Consider the following 20,240-nt stretch of genomic DNA (forward strand, 5'->3'; position numbering starts at 1 on the left):
ATAAATGTTTAGCCATTTTATTTATACACCACGTTAACCATTTATATAAAGCTATATAATATTATAGACTATATTACATTATATTATAGCCTATTATAACCTATTATAAATGACTTTGTAAACATTGTTTTACACTCAATGCTTCATATTCTTATTCCGTTTACAGTTTGGTGATGGCCACGAGTCTATACACTTAATGTTAACCTCACATTTCAGGATATTTTATCTGATTATCAAATAATTCCCTCCATCATTTCTTCTTTCATGTAAATGCTGCGTGACTTCTACGTATTTTAATTTGCGCGCGCACTGAACATTCGAGTTGCTTTTGAACCAGATTTGAACTGGAGTTACCATGGAAACGGGCGGGGAGCTCAACTGACGACAAGCAGCAACTCTGTCTCTCACTGTTGGTTTCGCTAATTTCAGGTAAGTTTAGTCCCCAAAATTACACAAATAGTACATACAAATGTTTCTGACACATTTTTTCATGTAAATAACACGCTTCCGTTGAATATTTACTTTATAGAAATGGTTTAGTGTCTTCGGGAAAAGTCCGTTAGCATCTCAACTGTTAGACTTTAGCTTTAGAAGTTTAACGTTAGGCTTTAGGCTTGCAATCTTGATTAACGATTTTGTAAAGGTTTTGGTGGCAATTTTTTCAATGTGAATGGAAGTAAACTAAATTATCTTAAAATTAATTAACTTAAAAGTATTCACTGGACGGTTATTTCGTAGTTTTCACATGACGAAATGCCGGTTTTATAATGCCATTTATGCCTAGTATTAACATGAATGTCACGCAACCGCTTAATTCACAGGTAAGTTAACGTAACTTAATTCCAAGTCAGTTGAATCACCGTTTTCATATTAATGTGCTCTTTTAATTTAACGTTAAGCATACAGCGCGCGCGCGCGCACACACACACGTTACACACAGATGTATAACCTTACTTCAAAAAAATTATATAAGTTATTACTTGACAAGCTACTTTTTTTTTTTTTTTTACAAGTGAATGAACGATTTATTTGTCCAAAGGACAAGTACAAGACCAGGGTTAACGTTAATGCCAAGCCCTGGTTTATACATTTTTATAATTTTATTATAATAGCTTCAAAGAAGACCTTTCTCAATGCTGCTATTGTCATACAATGAAAGTATTATATTACTACTTCCATAGTATGGCAAATTAGTACAAATTAGAAAAGTTTAGCAGGTACACAGAATTTTGATGCACATTATCTTATTTTCCCCTCAATGATGGAAGTTCATTCATTTTCAGGTGTAGCTAATCCTTTACAATGTGTTATTGAACCTTTCCATTGTATAACATTTGTAAGCTACATTTTAATCTTGTGTGGTTTACAGTTTTTTTCCCACAGAGACTTCCAATGGGATTGGCGTCTGAACTGGCGGATGCGGAGCATCAAGCTTCTACTAGTTCTTCCCCCTCAAGGCCAAAGCATACCAAACAGACATCATCCCATTACAGGACAACCGTTGGATGCATTGACCTCTGAATTGGAGCTCTAAGGTGAGAGAAACTATCCCCGTACTATGCTCGAAGACGAAAATTTTGTCAGCGTGCCAGCATGTTGTTGTGGAATGTACTGTTGCATGAGAAAAAAAAACACTCCTCACATGTGAAAACACTTATTGCTTTACTGATCACTAACCAATCACATATAGGTCAAAGGTCAGATTACCTGTTTTGAACTATTGATGCCATCAATGGACAGAGACCCCACACACACAATTGTGTTCTTTACTGTATTCTAAAGAATATACTTTTGGTTTACATATGTTTATGGTTGTGTTGTATGCTACTGTATACAACAGTAATGTTTGGCCTAATAAACATGTTATGTTTCTACATTGCATTGGTGTTTAGTGTACTTGTTCCCGCTCTCAGCAGATTACTGTCACTGTAGAACATTGTATTGAAGTGAAGATATAAGCCTATGAAAGACCAGAGTGCTTTAGATATAGAACAACAGTGTTTACATGGTATATCCAAAAATGTACTATTATGAAAGAAGTGTTTGCCATTTGATGCAAATGCTTCATTCTGTCATGTGGTTATGGCATTTTGAATGCAGTGTTACATTTTGAAGGAGATGTGAGGCATTTTGTGTGTGCAGTTTTGGGAATTGTGTGTAGAGTTTTGAAAAAGGGTGACATCGTTTTGAAAACATGTGTTTGCAGTTGGAAAAAAACTAATATAAATTTATAGTACTCAAAGCACATTCTAAATAACTTTAGGGTTAACATTTATGGAGTAGCCACACTGTTATTATCAAATGTTTATGAAATAATAATTCACCAATTTTTAGTAACATCAGTCAATCTGTTTTTTATCCACAGACGGGGCATGAAGAGACTGGACCACAGTGCTAGTTTGGCACACCCACACTACTTATATTTAAGGGATAGTTCACCCAAAAATGAATATTCTGTCAGTAATTACTCACCCTCATGTTGTTCCAACTCCGTAAGACTTTCGTGAAATCTGACAGCTGTCTCACTCCTGCATAGGTCACACACATGACCAGCGTCGGCCAATGGTGAGCCTACGTGGTGACGTGCAACACAGATATACTATGTGCAGTTATACTACGTAAACACACTTAGGCCCACGGAGAACATAATGAATAGTGGAATAAAGTCGTTAGTTTTGTTTGTTTTTTGCGCACAAAAAGTATTCTCGTCGCTTGATAAACATATGGTTGAGCCACTGTAGTCACTTGGACTATTTTAACGATGTCTTTAAAGGTGCAGTGTGTAATTTTTAGAGGCATCTAGTGGTGAGGTTTGCGAATTGCAAACAGCCAGTCACTTACGGCCTATCCCTCCCTTCTCAAACTGGAAGGAGAAGCTACGGTGGCCGACGTAACCAGCACATTTCTCCCCACCTAGCAAACCCACAACACAGCGAGGGAGAAGAACCACATGAAACTATCCGACTACAAATTTTTTCTAACAGATTAGTTTAGCTGGCTAGTATGAACTGTTATGCTGTAGGCTAATGTTAGTGTTTTACAGTCAATAGTACTAATCAGCTGATTGTCTCACGAACGTAACCAGCACATTTATCCCCACATAGCAAAGCCATAACACAGCGAGGGAGAATAACTAAGTTACATGAAACAATATACCTACATATTTTACACCACTGACAAGGGAAAAGTCACTTCACATGGTGTCTATGGCTAGCTTCTAGGTAATGCTAACATTATGAAACAACAGTTTTTATTTGCAATGTTAAAGTTGGAATACCTTACCTATCCAGCAGAAAACAGGCAACTTCGGCGTCGCTTTGAAAGCCTTTTTCCCTCATAAGACCCTTCCATCGGTGAAAAGCCACACCGATGTTGACCCGTGATTTTTAGATTTACCCTCCGTCGGCTCTTGTCCTAAACAATATCTGTTTTCTGCAGCTTCTCATTCAAGTTAGTGACGAAACGCTCTGTAGCGCTGTTTGTTCGGCTACGGTAGAAACATGACGTCACAATATGTCGAGCTTCATAGAAGGGGGTGCCTGCGGTTATGTAGATATAAATGACTCAAAACATAACGGTTCATTAAGTAAGGTCTTTATACACCACTGAAAACATAGTTATGGATCTTATATTGCATTTCTGTCAATAGATCCTCAGAAATATTACACATTGCACCTTTAATAACTATTCTGGGCCGGCAAGTTTCAATCCCTCAAGAAGCCTATGGAGGAGTGAGACAGCGCTCAGATTTCATCAAAAATATCTTAATTTGTGTTCCGAAGATGAAGGAAAGTCTTACGGGGTTGAAACAACATGAGGGTGAGTAATTACTGACAGAGTTTTCATTTTTGTGTGAACTATCCCTTTAAGACTTCCGTTCATCTTCAGAACACAAATTAAGATATTTTTGATGAAATATGAGAGCTGGCTCACTCCTCCATAGGCTTCTAGGCAATTTCATTCTGCCGGCCCAGAAAGTTAGTAAAGACATGTTAAAATAGTCCAAGTGACTACAGTGGCTCAACCTTAAGTTTATCAAGCAACGACAATCATTTTTGTGGGCCTCTTGAGTGAGTTAACAAAAGTGCCGCACTACATCGAGACCCATCTGCGTCATCTTCTCAGTTCTCGCTGATCTCGTAAACTCTAGGGCTGGGATGATTAGTGGTCGACCGATATATCGCCCAGGCTGATATATCGGCCGATATAAGGCATTTTTCAAATATCGGCGTTGGCCGATTAGTTTTTCTGATTGGCCGACGTTTTGGAAGCGGGACTTTTATTTTGACGGGCGGCGCTGAGAACACGAGCGCCTGAGAAGAGAACAGCAAACGCCTTTCTGACTTATTTCAAAAGCATCATACTACTACATTCTCTTTAATAAATGATTCAATAACAAATACATTTTGTCACTTGTTGCCACCTTGTGGCGAAACAATGTAATCGATAAATACGTTATTTTAAGCTGATTTAGGGGCCGTTCACACCTAATGCGATTTTGGCAGTGAGAGGTGCCTTTTTTCAATTGATTTCTATGGCAGTGCGCGTTCTGCGCGCTGTTTATGCGCCTCAGGCGCCTCGCGTTTTTGGAGTTTAAAAAAATCAACTCCGAGCGGTAAAAGTGTTTTTTCCACTGTCCAATTGAATGAATGGAGAGGCGGGTCTTCCGTTGTAGTGATGAAAGCTACAGTTGCTTTGAACGCCGGAGAGTGTGATGATGGAGGATAAACTTGTGGTGCTCTCGCGGGTTACCAGGAGCTTAACGACTTCAGGAATCGTAATGTTAACAGAAAGTAAACAAAGTTAATAAAAGGCTGATTTGACGTTTACTTGACTGACAGGACAGCTGTTTCTGTGTTTGCCTAGCAGCCAACATAAAACGCAGATCACTGCTCGTTCTGTGTGATTGGAACGATCACTGGTGCTGTTCTCTCAGGTTTCATCGAAAATATCTTAATTTGTGTTCTGAAGATGAACGGAAGTCTTACGGGGTTGGAATAACATGAGTAATTACTGACATAATTTTTTGGTGAACTAACCCTTAAACACAGTTTTCATTTCATTTAAATGTTTACATGAAAATATTTGTAGTTGTTTTTTTAAGCTATTATGTAGCGTTTAAAATGTATGATAATCATATGAAATGTTCTACTTTTTGATGTGATGTAAAAGTGCGCTTATAATTCACATGGTTGTTTTAATAAAAAAATTAAGTTGAACGAATGGTGCAGAATTGTTTTTCTAACCTTAAAATAACATTTTCACATGAAAGACAGTGGACATTTTAATGTTCTTTGAATGTTGTATTGTTAATAACATTTTGGGGGAAAACGTTGCAGGAACATTATGCTTACCTTAAGATAATGCTCCAGCAACGTTATGCCAATGTTCCAGCAATGTTATGCGAACGTTCCGACAACATTATGCTAACCTTAAGATAACGTTCCATGAACGTTATGCTAACCTTAAAATAACGTTCCATGAACGTTATGCTAACCTTAAGAATGTTCCAGCAACGTTATGCTAACCTTAATATAACATTCCAGCAACGTTATGCTAACCTTAAGATAATGTTCCAGCAACATTATGCTAACATTACAGCAACGTTATGCTACCATTCCAGCAATGTTATGCTAACCTTAATATAACGTTCCAGCAACGTTATGCTAACCTTACGATAATGTTCCAGCAACGTTATGCTAATGTTCCAGCAACGTTATGCTAACCTTAAGATAATGTTCCAGCAACGTTATGCTAATGTTCCAGCAACGTTATGCTAATATTCCAGCAACGTTATACTAACGTTCCAGCAACGTTATGCTAACAGTCCAGCAACGTTATGCTAACGTTCCAGCAATGTTATGCTAACGTTCCAGCAACGTTATGCTAACCTTAAGATAACGTTCCAGCAACGTTATGCTAATGTTCCTGCAACGTTATGCTAACCTTAAGATAACGTTCCAGCAACATTATGCTAACGTTCCAGCAACGTTATGCTAATGTTCCAGCAACGTTATGCTAACCTTAAGATAACGTTCCAGCAACATTATGCTAACGTTCCTGCAATGTTTTGCTAACATTAAGAAACCATTCCAGCAACGTTAAGCAAACTGGACATTTCAACGTTTTTAGAACATTCCAAATCAACGTTCCCACAACGTTCTCAGAACATAATTTTGTTAGCTGGGATGAAACGTACGATGTTTGTCTTATCACGGTTAAGTAGCTATCACTATGCATGCACAAATGTTCAGTCATCTTATAATCGGGACCAGTAGCCTAGGTCTTATTTTCATTATTATATATCTTTATCCTGTCTCAGTTGTGTTTAAATTATGACTTCACGAATGGAATGTTTATTAAATGCTTCCAAATCAGAGCTATACATATCAAAGACAAACAGACCATGTGGTTTTTATTGATTTAATTGCAATTATTGCATGAATGCTTTACCTCACAATTATATAATGGGGCATATGTTAATATACACAGCAAAACACAATAACAGACACAAATAAGTGGTTGTTCTTTAGCCTCCTGCATGACGGAAATGAAAGTGTTGCTGCATCCCAGTTCCCATTTATCAATCCTAAATAGTAGGCTACTCAAAACATATTTATACACAAGTACATAAAATGCTTCTCTGATGAGAACCAGAAGGTGCTTTTCACCATGCCTAACATGTTAGACATTGACGAAAAGCTACCATGCCAATAATCTTTTGACTAAAATGTTTTATTAAAATATCCTAATTTAAATAAGTGCAAAATAATTTAACATAAATCTTCATACATTTTTTTAACAGAAATATATTTCCAGATTTTTTTTTTACAAAAAACAAATTCACTGTAAAAAGTGAATCTCTTGCAGTACACTACATGTATGATTTACTGTGACTATACGTCACTTCATCATTCACAGTTACTGTCAGTTAAATAAAGCAACATGCAGCATTTCATCGAAGTTTCACTGCTCATCATGTACTGAAGCACAGGCTCTACTCTTCAACACAATGGTGACACACAAAACACACCATACAGAAACACTTTACATCCCAACAGAACATTACACACTAACAGACCTCTCAAGATCTCAGCATCTTCACTTATTACAATCCAGATTTTATTTCTTTCATATAACATTCTTATTGAGAATTAACAGGGGTTTAGAAGTTGATGTTTTATTGAAAATAATAAAGTTGTATGTCACCACGATAGAGATCAGTGTTTGCTTTAGTTGGGCTCTTGACCCTTTAGATTATATTATAAATATATATCTGACTGCTATAACTGTGTGTTTCTGATACATATTTGTTATGGCAGGAATACAAGAAAATCTCAGATCAGGAGATGTAAAATTAGTCTCTGATGTCCCCAGAATCTGTATGTGAAGTTTTAGCTAAAAATACCCCACAGTTATTTTTATATAGCATGTTAAAGTTGTCACTTTTTGAGGGTGAGCAAAAACGCACTGTTTTGTGTCTGTTCCTTTAAATGCAAATGAGCGGCTGCTCCCGGCACAGGGGGCGGAGCCTCAAGAGCTTGTGTCCTTTCACCTCACACACACATGCACTGGAAATTTCAAAAACTTTTAGCCTTTTATGTTCTTCAAACCGGATTCAGATAATTATGGAGAGACTCATGTAGAAGTGACAACATGTAGAAGCAACAGGACATTTCTGAATGGTTAGTTGATGAATTTATGTAGCTGATGTGTAGTTATCTTCTAGTCATTGATTGGCATATTCTGTCTTGATAATCTATAAATCGTGTTCCCAGGGGCGGGGTTTATGTAAATTCTAGGCTTGGTGATGTCACTAACCCGAGAGGAATGTCGTCCCTACCAGCCGTTTGTTGTAGTCCTTAAAAATCAATTTCTTTAAAAGAAAATATCTCCCTTTGCTTTGAATATTGAGCTTTGTAACTTTGCAGATGTTGTTCATAATCAAACAGCAACATTACACACTAACTAAAGTTAGAAAAGTGAAATCATAATCAACCACCCCTTTAAGGCATTATATATTAATTGTTAAATTTGCATGCAAACACTGCTGTAGACGCTTCTGCAGTGCGGTGATATTCAGCATTATAATTCATTTTATCGAAAAAGTTTTGACCGGATCCCATAGACTCACACAGACATCAAGAATCAGCGTATGAATCACAACAATGGTGACAAACAAAATTCTGAACCACTATAAAGTCACAAAAAGGCTTTGTTGATTGTCACCATTGTTGAGATTCATATGTTGACTCTTGATGGCACTATAATCCAAAAAAAAAACTTGCTCAAAACATTTTCTGTATAAAATATATTTTTAAAATTGTTATAATATTAATGCCAATATATCAAGATATGTCTTTGTATACAACCATAGTCCATCTAAATAATATGTTCCCACAGCTAATATATTCAGAGATTTTACTCAAAAATCAGACCAGGGAATAAGGTCACCGTATGATTACTATAACATCACCAGTAAATGACCAACATCATCTGATGAGATTTTCTCCAACAATTATTGCCATAACAAATGTGTATAAATAACACAGTTAAAACAGCCAGAGATAAAGTAATGTTAAAACTCAAGGGTCATGAGCCCAACTAAAGCAAACACTGATCTCAATCATGTTTTTTTTTTGCACTTTATTTAAATTAACATATTTTACTTTAATTTTATGGTTTTTGTTTGGCAGCCGTAGCTGCCAGTCATTTGACCCTTTTTTTACTATTTTTTTTACAATGAGGGTATTTGATCGTAATAATGCAGGAAATACATGTGAAATAACAGTGTTTTTTGTTTTGTTTATTTCAATTAGAATATTTTACTCTAAGTTTATGGTTTTTGTTTGGCAGCCGTAGCTTCCAGTCATTTGACCCTTTTTTTAAGATTTTTTTTTTTACAATGAAGGTTTACGATCATAATAATGCAGGACATACCTGTAAAAACAGTGTTTTTTTTCAGTTTATTTAATTTAGGATGTTTTACTTCAATGTTACAGATTTTTTGGGGCTGCCAGTCATTTGACCATTTTATAATTTAACTGTTTTTTACTGTTTAATTACAGACTATATTTGTAAATTTACATACATTTTAATGTAATGTAAGAAAACAGAAAAAATACTATATGAAAAATACAATACATTTTCTGTATAAAAAAATGTGAATTACTGGAATTTGTAATTAATGTCACAATACCTAAAATAACAGCTGAATTTTTATTTTACAGATATTATTTGTAATTTTACAGTGTTTTGAGTACTATTTAAAATGAAAGAAAATTATAAAAAAAAATTTTTTTTTTTTTTACAAAGCACTTTGAGTGCCGAGAAAGCGCTATAAATGTAATGACTTAATTAATTATTACTCAAACTCTCTGTTTAGTCTGTTTTTGGGACGGTTACAACTTTGCAAACAATTAAAGACATTTGGTTGTTTTTATGTTTATGTTTAAGTTAGCGTTAAGAAAAGAAATGTGTTTATTTGTAAAAGGAAATTGTATTATTAAATTATTTTTTAATTTTAAACATTTTAAATGGGTTTGAATCAAATTCATTTAGATGGACAGTTTATATGTAGAATCATTTGTCAGATGCATTCTGATCATTTAAAATGATAGGAAACATTTTGAAATTACAGTGCTATGCATAAGTTTAGACACCCATGCTAAAGTTGACTAAAAAGAGGAATAAAAAATCATCTTTTGGAAATTGAACTTAATGCCTTAATTTAAAAAAATAGGAAAAATCCAACCTTTAAGGACACCAATTTTCGTTGTGAATGAATAATGTATCGTAAATAAATAAATGTTCTTCCTTAAAATACAGGGTGCATAAGTTTGGACACCCCTATGTTAAACTCCCATAGAGGCAGGCAGATTTTTATTTTTAAAGGCCAGTTACTTCATGGATATTTATTTACGATACATTATTCATTCACAAAGAAAATTGGTGTCCTTAAAGGTTGGATTTTTCCTATTTTTTTAAATTAAGGCATTAAGTTCAATTTCCAAAAGATGATTTTTTATTCCTCTTTTTAGTCAACTTTAGCATGGGTGTCTAAACTTATGCATAGCACTGTACTTGAGATAGCCTACTTTCATTGTACTTCTGGCTCATTTCCCCTTATCTTACCACATAAGTAAGTAAAAAATGGCTCATTTCCCCTTATCTTACCACATAAGTACATAAGTAAAAAAAAATGTAATTTTACCCCACTCTCCCCCTTGTTTTATGCTTCCAATTACCTTACTGTTTCCTACAATGATGCACTTTTCTTTAATGCTTTGAAATTAATCTCATGTGTCTTTTTATGAATAAAAAAAAAGAAGAAAAAAATAATGCAGAATGTAATAAAACTGAAACAAAATTTTGTTTTATTTCTTACTAGAAAGTATAAAGCATTATTTTTTACAAGCTGTAAAATGTTTAACTTGATAGTTTTGTTCAGATCAATTTTTTATGAACAAGCTGATTTCTGATAAAGTGGTAAAAAAGCACAATCTCCCTCAAAATCTGGAGCTGAATTGAACATCACACCAGCAGGGTTTTATAAACACAGATATCCCAAAATTGAGCTTGTCTTGGTCCGTTCGCCACGGGATCCCCTCAAGCGCAGTTCCCTAACAATGGCCCTGCTCTGGGATCACTTGGTACGACTCTGTGCACCAAATTTTGTGATTGGTTATTTGGTTACAAGCTCCTGATTTGGTGGGCCCTGACTAAAATGTACAATTAGTGTGTCCCAATTGAATTCTGATTATGTTGAAATGAGTATTTCACAGGTACCCACAAAAGGGGTATGCACTGATAAAGGGGTTTGAGTAATTAATAATCAACATGACCTGATGAAAAATATTTATTTCTTCTGCAACAATATTGTGAACTTTTATAAATAAATGTTTTGCCTTCACATTGTTTTTCCACAAAAAAGTGAATACTTTTAGGGCATGGACTAAATAGGAAAATTGGTATGCAGAAAATGTTTCCTGAGCTAAACAGTGTAGAAACATATAGTGGTCGTGGTCACAAACCGTTACAACTTTAAATGACCATAATAATAAACATTTAGGGTATTCATTTTTGGTTGGGACAGTGGAATTTTGGCTGGGACTGATTCGGGGAAGAGTTTGTGAAACAACAACAGCCACATTGCAGTCACTGGTTTCAGAAAATTCCTACAGTAAATTCAGTAATAAAGTTTTCATAACATTTTCAAATGGAATGTTCTTTTAATGTTCACATAAACCAAGAAAAACGTTCTTAATACATAAAAAAACTAGATGTCTTAAAGGAACAATATGTAAGAATTTTGTATCAAAATATCCAAAAACCACTTGCACAGTGTTATGGTGCGTTCACACCGGACGCAAATAGCGCGTCAGGCGCGAGTCATTTCAATGTTAAGTCAATGCAAAGACGCGTTACGCGCGTAAAACGCACTTGTAGACCAAGTGAAACAGCCCTGCAGCGCTCTAGTTTCTCACCCTGAACGAATAATTAAATCTGGGGTTCTACCAGACTGCTTTAGCGATCACCACATGATTTATTGTATTTGGAAAATTGTGAAGCCACGTCTCCCTCCTAAGTTTATCAAGATAAGGCAAACCAAATTCTTTAATAGTGACCTATTTATTAATGATTTGCAACAAATTAACTGGTACAGGCTAAATCTAATTCCATTTATTGATGATGCATGGAATTTTCTATATACTGAGCTTCTGTGTGTTATAAACAAGCATGCTCCTTGGACCACTGTTAAAGTTAAAGGTAGTCATTTACCATGGGTAAATGGAGACCTTATTAATCTCTTTAAACAGAGGGATAGGGCTTGGTACAAGTTTCGACGTACTAAATATATTGCTGACTGGGAAGAATACAAACGATTAAGGAATATTTGCACTATGCAAACGAGAAACTCCAAATCAAAGTATTTCAGAAATTGCCTAACGAATTCATTTAAAAACCCTCTACGATTTTGAAAGCAGGTTAATAATGTACTTGGGAAATCTGGGCGGGCTATAACTAATTTGAACCTAAATAATGAAAGTATAGATGATCCAGCTACCATTGCTAATGCTTTTAGTTTGCATTTTTCCCTAGCACCACAAGTACAGACTTCTACTTATCAACTTGATTTGGCTCCTTGTTTTCAGCCAGTCAGTTCTTTCTCATTCACAGAGGTCAGCCCAGCTGATGTGCAAAAGGCCATAAGTGAACTGTCCTCTATCAGTGGTGCTGGTCCAGATGGCATCGAGAATAAGTTTATTAAAATTGGTTCTCATGTACTAGCAGTGCCACTGGCCTCACTTTTCAACTTATCACTCTCTTCTTGTAAATTTCCTTTAGTAAATCTCAATCATCAATAGTGTTGTGAAAGTTTTTGAGAAAATATTTTTTTTGCAATTATCGAATTATTTAGCCGACAATAACTTATTATCTCAATGCCAATCTGGATTTAGAAAATATTTTTCTACCACTACAGCACTTCTTAAATTTACCAATGATGTGTTCTCAAGTTTTGATAATCGTATGTGTACTGGTGCATTATTCTTAGACCTTACCAAAGCTTTTGACTTAGTTGATCATTATCTACTCTTAGATAAATTGTATTCTGTTGGTTTGTCTAATTCTTCTTTGCTTTGGTTCAATTCTTATTTACACAATCGTCGCCAGTGTGTGTCCTTTGGGGGCAGCGTTTCTTATTTCACTGGCATTGACAGAGGAATTCCTCAAGGTTCCTCTCTCGGGCCTTTACTATTTTCGATATTTATCAATGATCTTCCGCGTAGCTGCACTGAATGCAATATTCAACTTTATGCTGATGACACGGTTATTTATTGTCACAAACCTAATATTTATGATATCAGTACTACACTACAAAATGGTTTTGATTCAGCCCAGAGGTGGCTATTGTCCAACAAACTTCTACTTAACAAATCCAAATCATATTCTATGCTTTTTCAAAAAAAGCCTGAAAATTTAACTGAAAATTCACTAAAAATTACATTTCTTGATCAAACTCCCATAAAACCTACTAGACAGGTCAAATATCTTGGCCTTTGGCTTGACTCTGATCTTTCTTTTAGCACTCATGTACAGAATATAACTAATAAGCTCAATTACTCACTTAGAATTCTATACCAATCAATTAACTGTTTTAATCTTCCTGTCAGAAAAAGAATTGTTTCCCAACTTTTATTGCCAATCTTGGATTATGTCGACATCATATACCAAAATACTACAGCATCCTGCCTTCAGTCTCTTAACACTGCCTACAATAGCCTGTGCAGATTTATCCTCCGCTGCCCCTGAACACACCATTGTGAAATGTTCCATCAACTGTCCTGGCTGACACTACCAGATAGAAGGCGTTTTCATTGGTTACAATTTATTTATAAATGTATTTATATGGACTATCCTTCCTATTTAAAACAATATCTAATTCCATTTAGCTCATTTTATAACTTGCGACGCAATAACCAAATTTATTTTCTCATTCCTCAAATCAATAAAGAAATAGGAAGACATGCATTTCAACATAAAGCACCATATGATTGGAATAACCTTCCAACTTCAATTCGCTCTTTGACTTCCTTTCCAATGTTTAAAAATGCCCTAGCTCAACATCTTCAGAATACATGCAATTGTTTTTAATTATTATTATTATTATTTTTATTATATATTATTTTTTATTATATGTATGTGTGTATGTGTATGTGTATATATGTGTATATATATGTATTTGTGTATGTGTGTGTGTTTATGTATATATATACATACACATATGTATGTTTTTTTTTTTTTTTTTTTTTTCCTCTGTGGTGGTTTGAGGGCCCAGGCCAGGACAGAGGCTGGAGCATTATTAATATTGGTGGTCACTACTGCATTACTGCTCTACAGTGGTTACCACTGATAGAGGTGATACCCTGAAACGGGATTAAATGAAACCTATTTTAAGCATGTTGCATTAATCCTTTACACTTTTGTGTGCTAATGTGTTTACTGGATGTTTCGGTATATATATACTACATGTGTTTACTCTGTTGTGGGACGAGTGAGCAACCTTTGGAGAGTCTTGTATGAGTGAATGTCTTGTTTGTATGAGTTATGTATTATATATTTTTTTGTACTTACTATTATTGTAAAGTAAGTTGTTGTTGTTGTCTTCTGTTTTATTTGACTGCTGCTGTAAGGTCAATGTTAATCTCTACTTGGAATTGAGGACCCCCTCGAAAACGAGATGGTTCATCTCAAGGGGTTATTCCTCTTCAATAAATAAATGTCAAATATTACCTCACAAGTTGAATTCGTCTAACAAACTGACCTGTGTGAGTATTAATTCAGCACTTGAGGGTAGTTCGGTAGAATGAAATATCCTCATTCATTTATATCTGCGGGACTCACGTGAGGTGCTGATATCTGTCTCTCATTAGCGGTCGCGTATACTTCATACCACAGTCATGTTAAAAAAACATCAATGTATTCACCCATCCATAAACATTATTAGGTCCATTGGCATGACAACAAGTTCCATGATTCCGCGTATCACTGCGTCATCTTTGTTATTGTAAGCGGTTAGCGACCCCTAGCGCAAATTTACACAACAAAATTACACATTGTAGCTTTTAACATTTAAATAACATTCAGAAATAACGTTTTCATAACTTAATGGAAATGTTAGCAAAACATTCTAAGAACTTGTTTTCGCTAGATGGGAACAGCCTTAAGAAGTACAGTGCTATGCATAAGTTTAGACACCCATGCTAAAGTTGACTAAAAAGAGGAATAAAAAATCATCTTTTGGAAATTGAACTTAATGCCTTAATTTAAAAAAATAGGAAAAATCCAACCTTTAAGGACACCAATTTTCGTTGTGAATGAATAATGTATCGTAAATAAATAAATGTTCTTCCTTAAAATACAGGGTGCATAAGTTTGGACACCCCTATGTTAAACTCCCATAGAGGCAGGCAGATTTTTATTTTTAAAGGCCAGTTACTTCATGGATCCAGGATACTCAGCATCCTGATAAAGTTCCCCTGGCCTTTGGAATTAAAATAGCCCCACATCATCACATACCCTTCACCATACCTAGAGATTGGCATGGTTTTATTTCAGTTAGCCTAACAGCTGGTTTGATTTGCATTGAGAGATGATCTTATGGAAAGTACTCCATGCCAATCTCCAGGTATAGTGAAGAGTGTGTGATGATGTGGGGCTATTTTAATTCCAGAGGCCAAGGGAACTTTATCAGGATGCTGAGTATCCTGGATCCATATAGTAACTGGCCTTTAAAAATAAAAATCTGCCTGCCTCTATGGGAGTTTAACATAGGGGTGTCCAAACTTATGCACCCTGTATTTTAAGGAAGAACATTTATTTATTTACGATACATTATTCATTCACAAAGAAAATTGGTGTCCTTAAAGGTTGGATTTTTCCTATTTTTTTAAATTAAGGCATTAAGTTCAATTTCCAAAAGATGATTTTTTATTCCTCTTTTTAGTCAACTTTAGCATGGGTGTCTAAACTTATGCATAGCACTGTATAAGTCATGAACATAAAACATTGTTAAAACATTTTATTATTATATAACCCCATAACTATCAAATATAGGGGTCTATATATATTAATTAAATGTATGTTTTAATCTCTATTTTTTTCACTTAAAATGCTCATCTAGTTTTTCATGATCCCCACCAGCTCCGAGCCCCGTGAATGTGAGCGTGACTGTGGATGCGGTCCCTGTGGCGGGACGCTCAGAGGTAACTTTGGCGACCTGCACAGTTTCCACAGAGCAGTCTGCTGCTGAGGTTTCATGGCATTTGGGCACTTTATCTGATTCTGTCAAGCTATTGACCAGCACTGTGAAACACCTGGATGGGACGTTGACTGTCAACAGCAGTCTGATTGCTACTCCAACTGTACAGATGAATCAACAGCTTGTCAAGTGTGTGATCAGACATCAAATGTTGAATGAGGAACTGAGGATTGATCACAATATCGTTGTGCACTGTAAGTGACATGATCCTTTATATGACACAAACGGTTCACAGTAATTGGTAAAGGGAAGTGACGTATAAAAAATGATGACACACATTTTCCACTGATCCATAAACAGCAGAACTTTGAATAAAAGTGTCCGCTAAATTTAAGTAAAAATGGTTTAATCAAGTTTTAAAAACTTATGACTAACAATGATCATGTATTATGTACATTCAGTATTTTCTTGTGAAAAAGAAGTGCACTTTTCCACACTTTTAAAAAGAGTACTTATTGTAGAAATAAAATACATAAGTGCAAACTGAATTAAATATTTTGTGCACTTAATTGCATGTTATTTAATATTAAAATAAAAATGTATTCTAATTAAAAATTATATTTAATGCAATTTGACTAAAGTGTTTTTGACCCACTTAAGTAGGACTTATATACGTCGTTACATATTTATGTACATACTTGTTATATACATAATTGTTTCATAATTACTTCTATTGTCTTTAAAATATGGTTAAATGTACTGACAATACAGTAGGCCATTTCAATTTATTTATTTTGAATGTCATGTATATAACACATTTGCAGTGAAGTTTCAATTTAGTCAATTTAAAATACATATACTTTAAGGAATTCAGTTTGCGCTTTAGTATGTTAGTCAACACGTCAAAATAAGTCTAATTCTTTAAAGCAAAAATATTTAAAGTGTACTTTAAAGTAAAAATGTTCATTTGAAATTACAGTTCACCTTTAAAATGAAAAGTGTACACATTTTATTTCATTAATATATTATCTACGAGTAGTTTTTATTTAAAAAAAAAACATACTTTTAAGATTTGAAGTACAGTACAAGTGGACATTCAATACAATTAAGCTTACTTCTTTTTCACAAGCATTGTATTCTCAATTTATATAGGCCTATTTGTTTTTCAATACTGTAAGTGTTGATTCATCTTTTTATCCACCAGTTTACACATTTATTATTTGATTTATTAATTGGTTGTTCATTGGTCAGTTGATCATTTGAACTGATTGCACAAATGTATACAGGAATTTGTTTAGCTGGATTGTATGCGAGAACTTTGCAGTCATGTGTTTGTGTTTTAAAGATCCCCCTCAGCTGGTCTTTGTGACACCTTTCCAAAACTACTCTAATACTGAAGTGTATCAGTGTGAGGCAGATGCCAATCCTCCAGCTACACACTTCAAATGGCACAGGTAGGAAATATAATATGCAAGTAGACATGATGTGACTCAAATATAATTAATATCGTTAATTATCAACACCAAAAAAAAAAAAAAAAAATTGTGTCATGTACAGCATTTACCATAATGTGTATTGTCATATTAAGGTAAAAAAGGAATAATATATATTTAAAAGGAGAGCTAAAATATCATAACTAGATCTCATTCTAATGGGATCAAATAACAAAATTTGATCCAACTAATATTGGGGTAAATTAATTTTAATTGGTGAAAAATAGAGGGAAAAGTCCTGTATGTTGGCATAATATTGTTTTTATGAAAAGGATCTAAATTGTTGTTGAACTGAAAAATCTAGTTTTTTTTTTTTTTTTTTTTTTTTACAAATGTGCAGTTTACACAGAGACAGCAAAGCTTGCACTTTAAACCCTGTTTTTAAAAGTGTGCATTTTAAGACCCCCAAAATGCCGTGAAAATAAATATCCAAAATACGTAAAAAGATTTTCAGCTTTTACTTGAAACGCTGTCGTGTAAATACCCCCTTAAAAGAACAAAACCTAACAGACAATATGTGAGAACCTGTTAAATTGTTTGGATTATATAGCCTTTTATATGCACATCTGTGGTCATAAGTTTACATACACCTTGGAGAATCTGCAAAATAGTAATTAAAAAAATAAAACTGAATTTGCTTCAATTATTTAGTTCAAAGGTTTACATATACTTGATTATAATGCGTGTCAGTACCTGGACGATCCACAATCCCCCTTTTTTGTGATAGTTGTTCATGAATCCCATTTTGTCAGTTTGAGCAGTTAAAGGAACACGCCGACTTTTGGGGACTTTAGCTTAGCAAATACCGTTGACTCGCGCTAGCCTAGCACCGGGTAACTATGCAACTGTAAGGACTGGATGAAATTTTTGGAAAACTGTCTCCACTGATGAATAACAACCAGGCTAACTTAAAAATGAGGTCCGATGTCCAAAATCCTGAACCACCCCTTTAAGCCCTCTGTTCCTTTTATTATTTCGCATTAAAGTTATTTTCTCTTCTGTGTCAATTAAAGTTGATTCGTGATCATTAATTCTGAATCACACATCGTCTTTTGGATTAAACTACAGCTCATTGTGACTCTGTAGATCCTTGAGCATCCCTAACATGTACAGTAATGCATGGTAACAGAAACTTGGTTAAATTGGGAAAGGAATTGCATCCAATCATTTGGATATTAGTGGATATCTAGGTACAATTAGCTTCCTCAAGAAAGTGCTGAGAGTGACCTGACAACAGGCCCTAATATTTCACTCAGTCTTTTGCCAGGTTTTGTAAATGACTAAGCATTCAGATGGCAGCATGCATTTTCATCCTACCTTCTAAAAATCTAGCAGACTGCAGTAAACTGATTTTATATCATTTTTCTTTGAGCAGCAAACATCAGAGTATCCCCAATGATGCCATTAAAACAGAAGGAAATAAGATCATCTTCTTGAAACTGACATCTGACCTCAGTGGCCTGTATATCTGTGAAGCTTCAAACGAGTATGGAGCAGGAACCGGCTCACTCTACTGGCAAAAAGGTGAATTCCTTTTGCTTACTTTACAAAAACAAAGTTTATCAAGAGATTGAGATGATGGTAATGTGGAATGTCTGAAATAACCCACACATTTTATTTTATTTTTGAGAGTGCATGTTTTGATGAAAGAAGATACAGCAGTTTGTTTAGACTACAGTATTTATCATGGATTATCTCTTTTCTAGGAGAAAAGAAAGAAGACTACCATTCTGAGCTTTGAGTCCTTCATCCTGGATGTAATTTGGATTAAACCTCATTATGGATATAATAAAACATATTTACCATAATTATACAGCATGTTCTCACGTAAATGCGTCTCTATAGCACGCAGTGGCTGGGTCCCAATTCGCCTACTTATACTACGACCTAAAAGTATGTACTATGAAGAAAAAGTATATACTTTTGAGTGTGTAGCAAAAAAGTAGGCAAGCTTTGAGACATACTACTTCGTCATCTTTAACGGACAGATCTGTCGCGTACATCCTGTCACTGTAAAGTGCCCTGTCAATCATCTTGTCACAGTTAAAATCCTCCATTCAATCTAATTTAATTTCCTACCGTTTCGGAGGGAAATGTAGTAGCACGTTCATCTGCCAGTCGCGGGTCTTTAACTTAAAAGTTAATGGCTAAACGTGTCTTTTTTTTATTTTTTATTTTATTTTTTTATTAACGAAGCAAATACAAACAAAACAGGTACAATGTAAAATCTTACAACAGACCCACAGAGCATATCTTAGAAAATAAATACATAAAAGAACAGAAGAACATGGAGCATGTTATAAATGGCAAAAATGGCATTTACATATTCAAAATAAAATAAAACAAAAGGGCAATTATTCAATAAGATTGATTATAAAAGAAGCCAGTTTCTCTGCATTCTTGTTATTAATCAATAATAAAGAGTTATAAAAAAGTTTCAACTCATTCCTCCAATGAGTAATGTTAGGAATTGTCTTGAAAAAACGACATTTATGAATGAAATGTTTACTTAACAAAATTACATTGTTAATGCCAGAATCATTGTGATCATTGCGAAAAATACCAAATTTTATATCATTAATTGTTAGATTCATCATCTGAATACCTTTGGAGACGAACAAATGTTGAAGGTCCAGCCAAAACCTTTGTACAACTTCACACAAACAGAAAAGATGATCCAAATCTTCGGGTTCATTTTCACAGAAGCTACAGTTTCCTACATCCATTTAAATCTCTGTTTTAAGAAATCATTAGTTGGATAAATCCTATTTATAATTTTAAACTGCATTTCTTTCGTCTTTGGCGGGACTGGTAATTTTAAGTATTTGCATCGAATCTCCTTTCCAAAGTCTTTGAGAATATATTCTCTTTTGAGAGAGCTTGTTTGACAGTTAAGTAAACAGTTCCTAATAAACTTGTTGTTACATTTATAATTCTGAAAATGAATACCATTAATGTGAAGTTGTCTTAAGGTAGGAGTAATT

General features: G+C 34.6%; 1 protein-coding gene and 1 long non-coding RNA gene across 3 annotated transcripts in view; both read left to right on the forward strand.

Moving 5' to 3' along the window:
• LOC307001461 (nectin 1a) overlaps window positions 1-19,585 on the forward strand; it is a 42,744-nt gene extending 23,159 nt beyond the window's left edge. The window contains exons 2-5 of one of the 2 annotated variants that reach the window (XM_079617964.1): window positions 15,706-16,017; window positions 17,109-17,217; window positions 18,632-18,780; window positions 18,963-19,137. In XM_079617964.1, coding sequence (XP_079474090.1) covers window positions 15,706-16,017; window positions 17,109-17,217; window positions 18,632-18,780; window positions 18,963-18,997 — 605 coding nt within the window. In that variant the 3' untranslated portion in view covers window positions 18,998-19,137. Of the gene's footprint in view, window positions 1-15,705; window positions 16,018-17,108; window positions 17,218-18,631; window positions 18,781-18,962 lie in introns of both variants that reach the window. The other variant, XM_079617963.1, reaches the window with a different exon arrangement.
• On the forward strand, window positions 107-2,540 carry LOC307002035. Its single transcript, XR_013798399.1, has 3 exons — window positions 107-429; window positions 1,370-1,535; window positions 2,366-2,540. It is a non-coding gene; the product is annotated as an uncharacterized lncRNA (long non-coding RNA).
• Window positions 19,586-20,240: the final 655 nt, after the last annotated feature.

This window comes from Phoxinus phoxinus (genome assembly GCF_949152265.1).
Source record: "Phoxinus phoxinus genome assembly, chromosome: 7".
NCBI classification, from domain to species: Eukaryota; Metazoa; Chordata; class Actinopteri; order Cypriniformes; family Leuciscidae; genus Phoxinus; species Phoxinus phoxinus.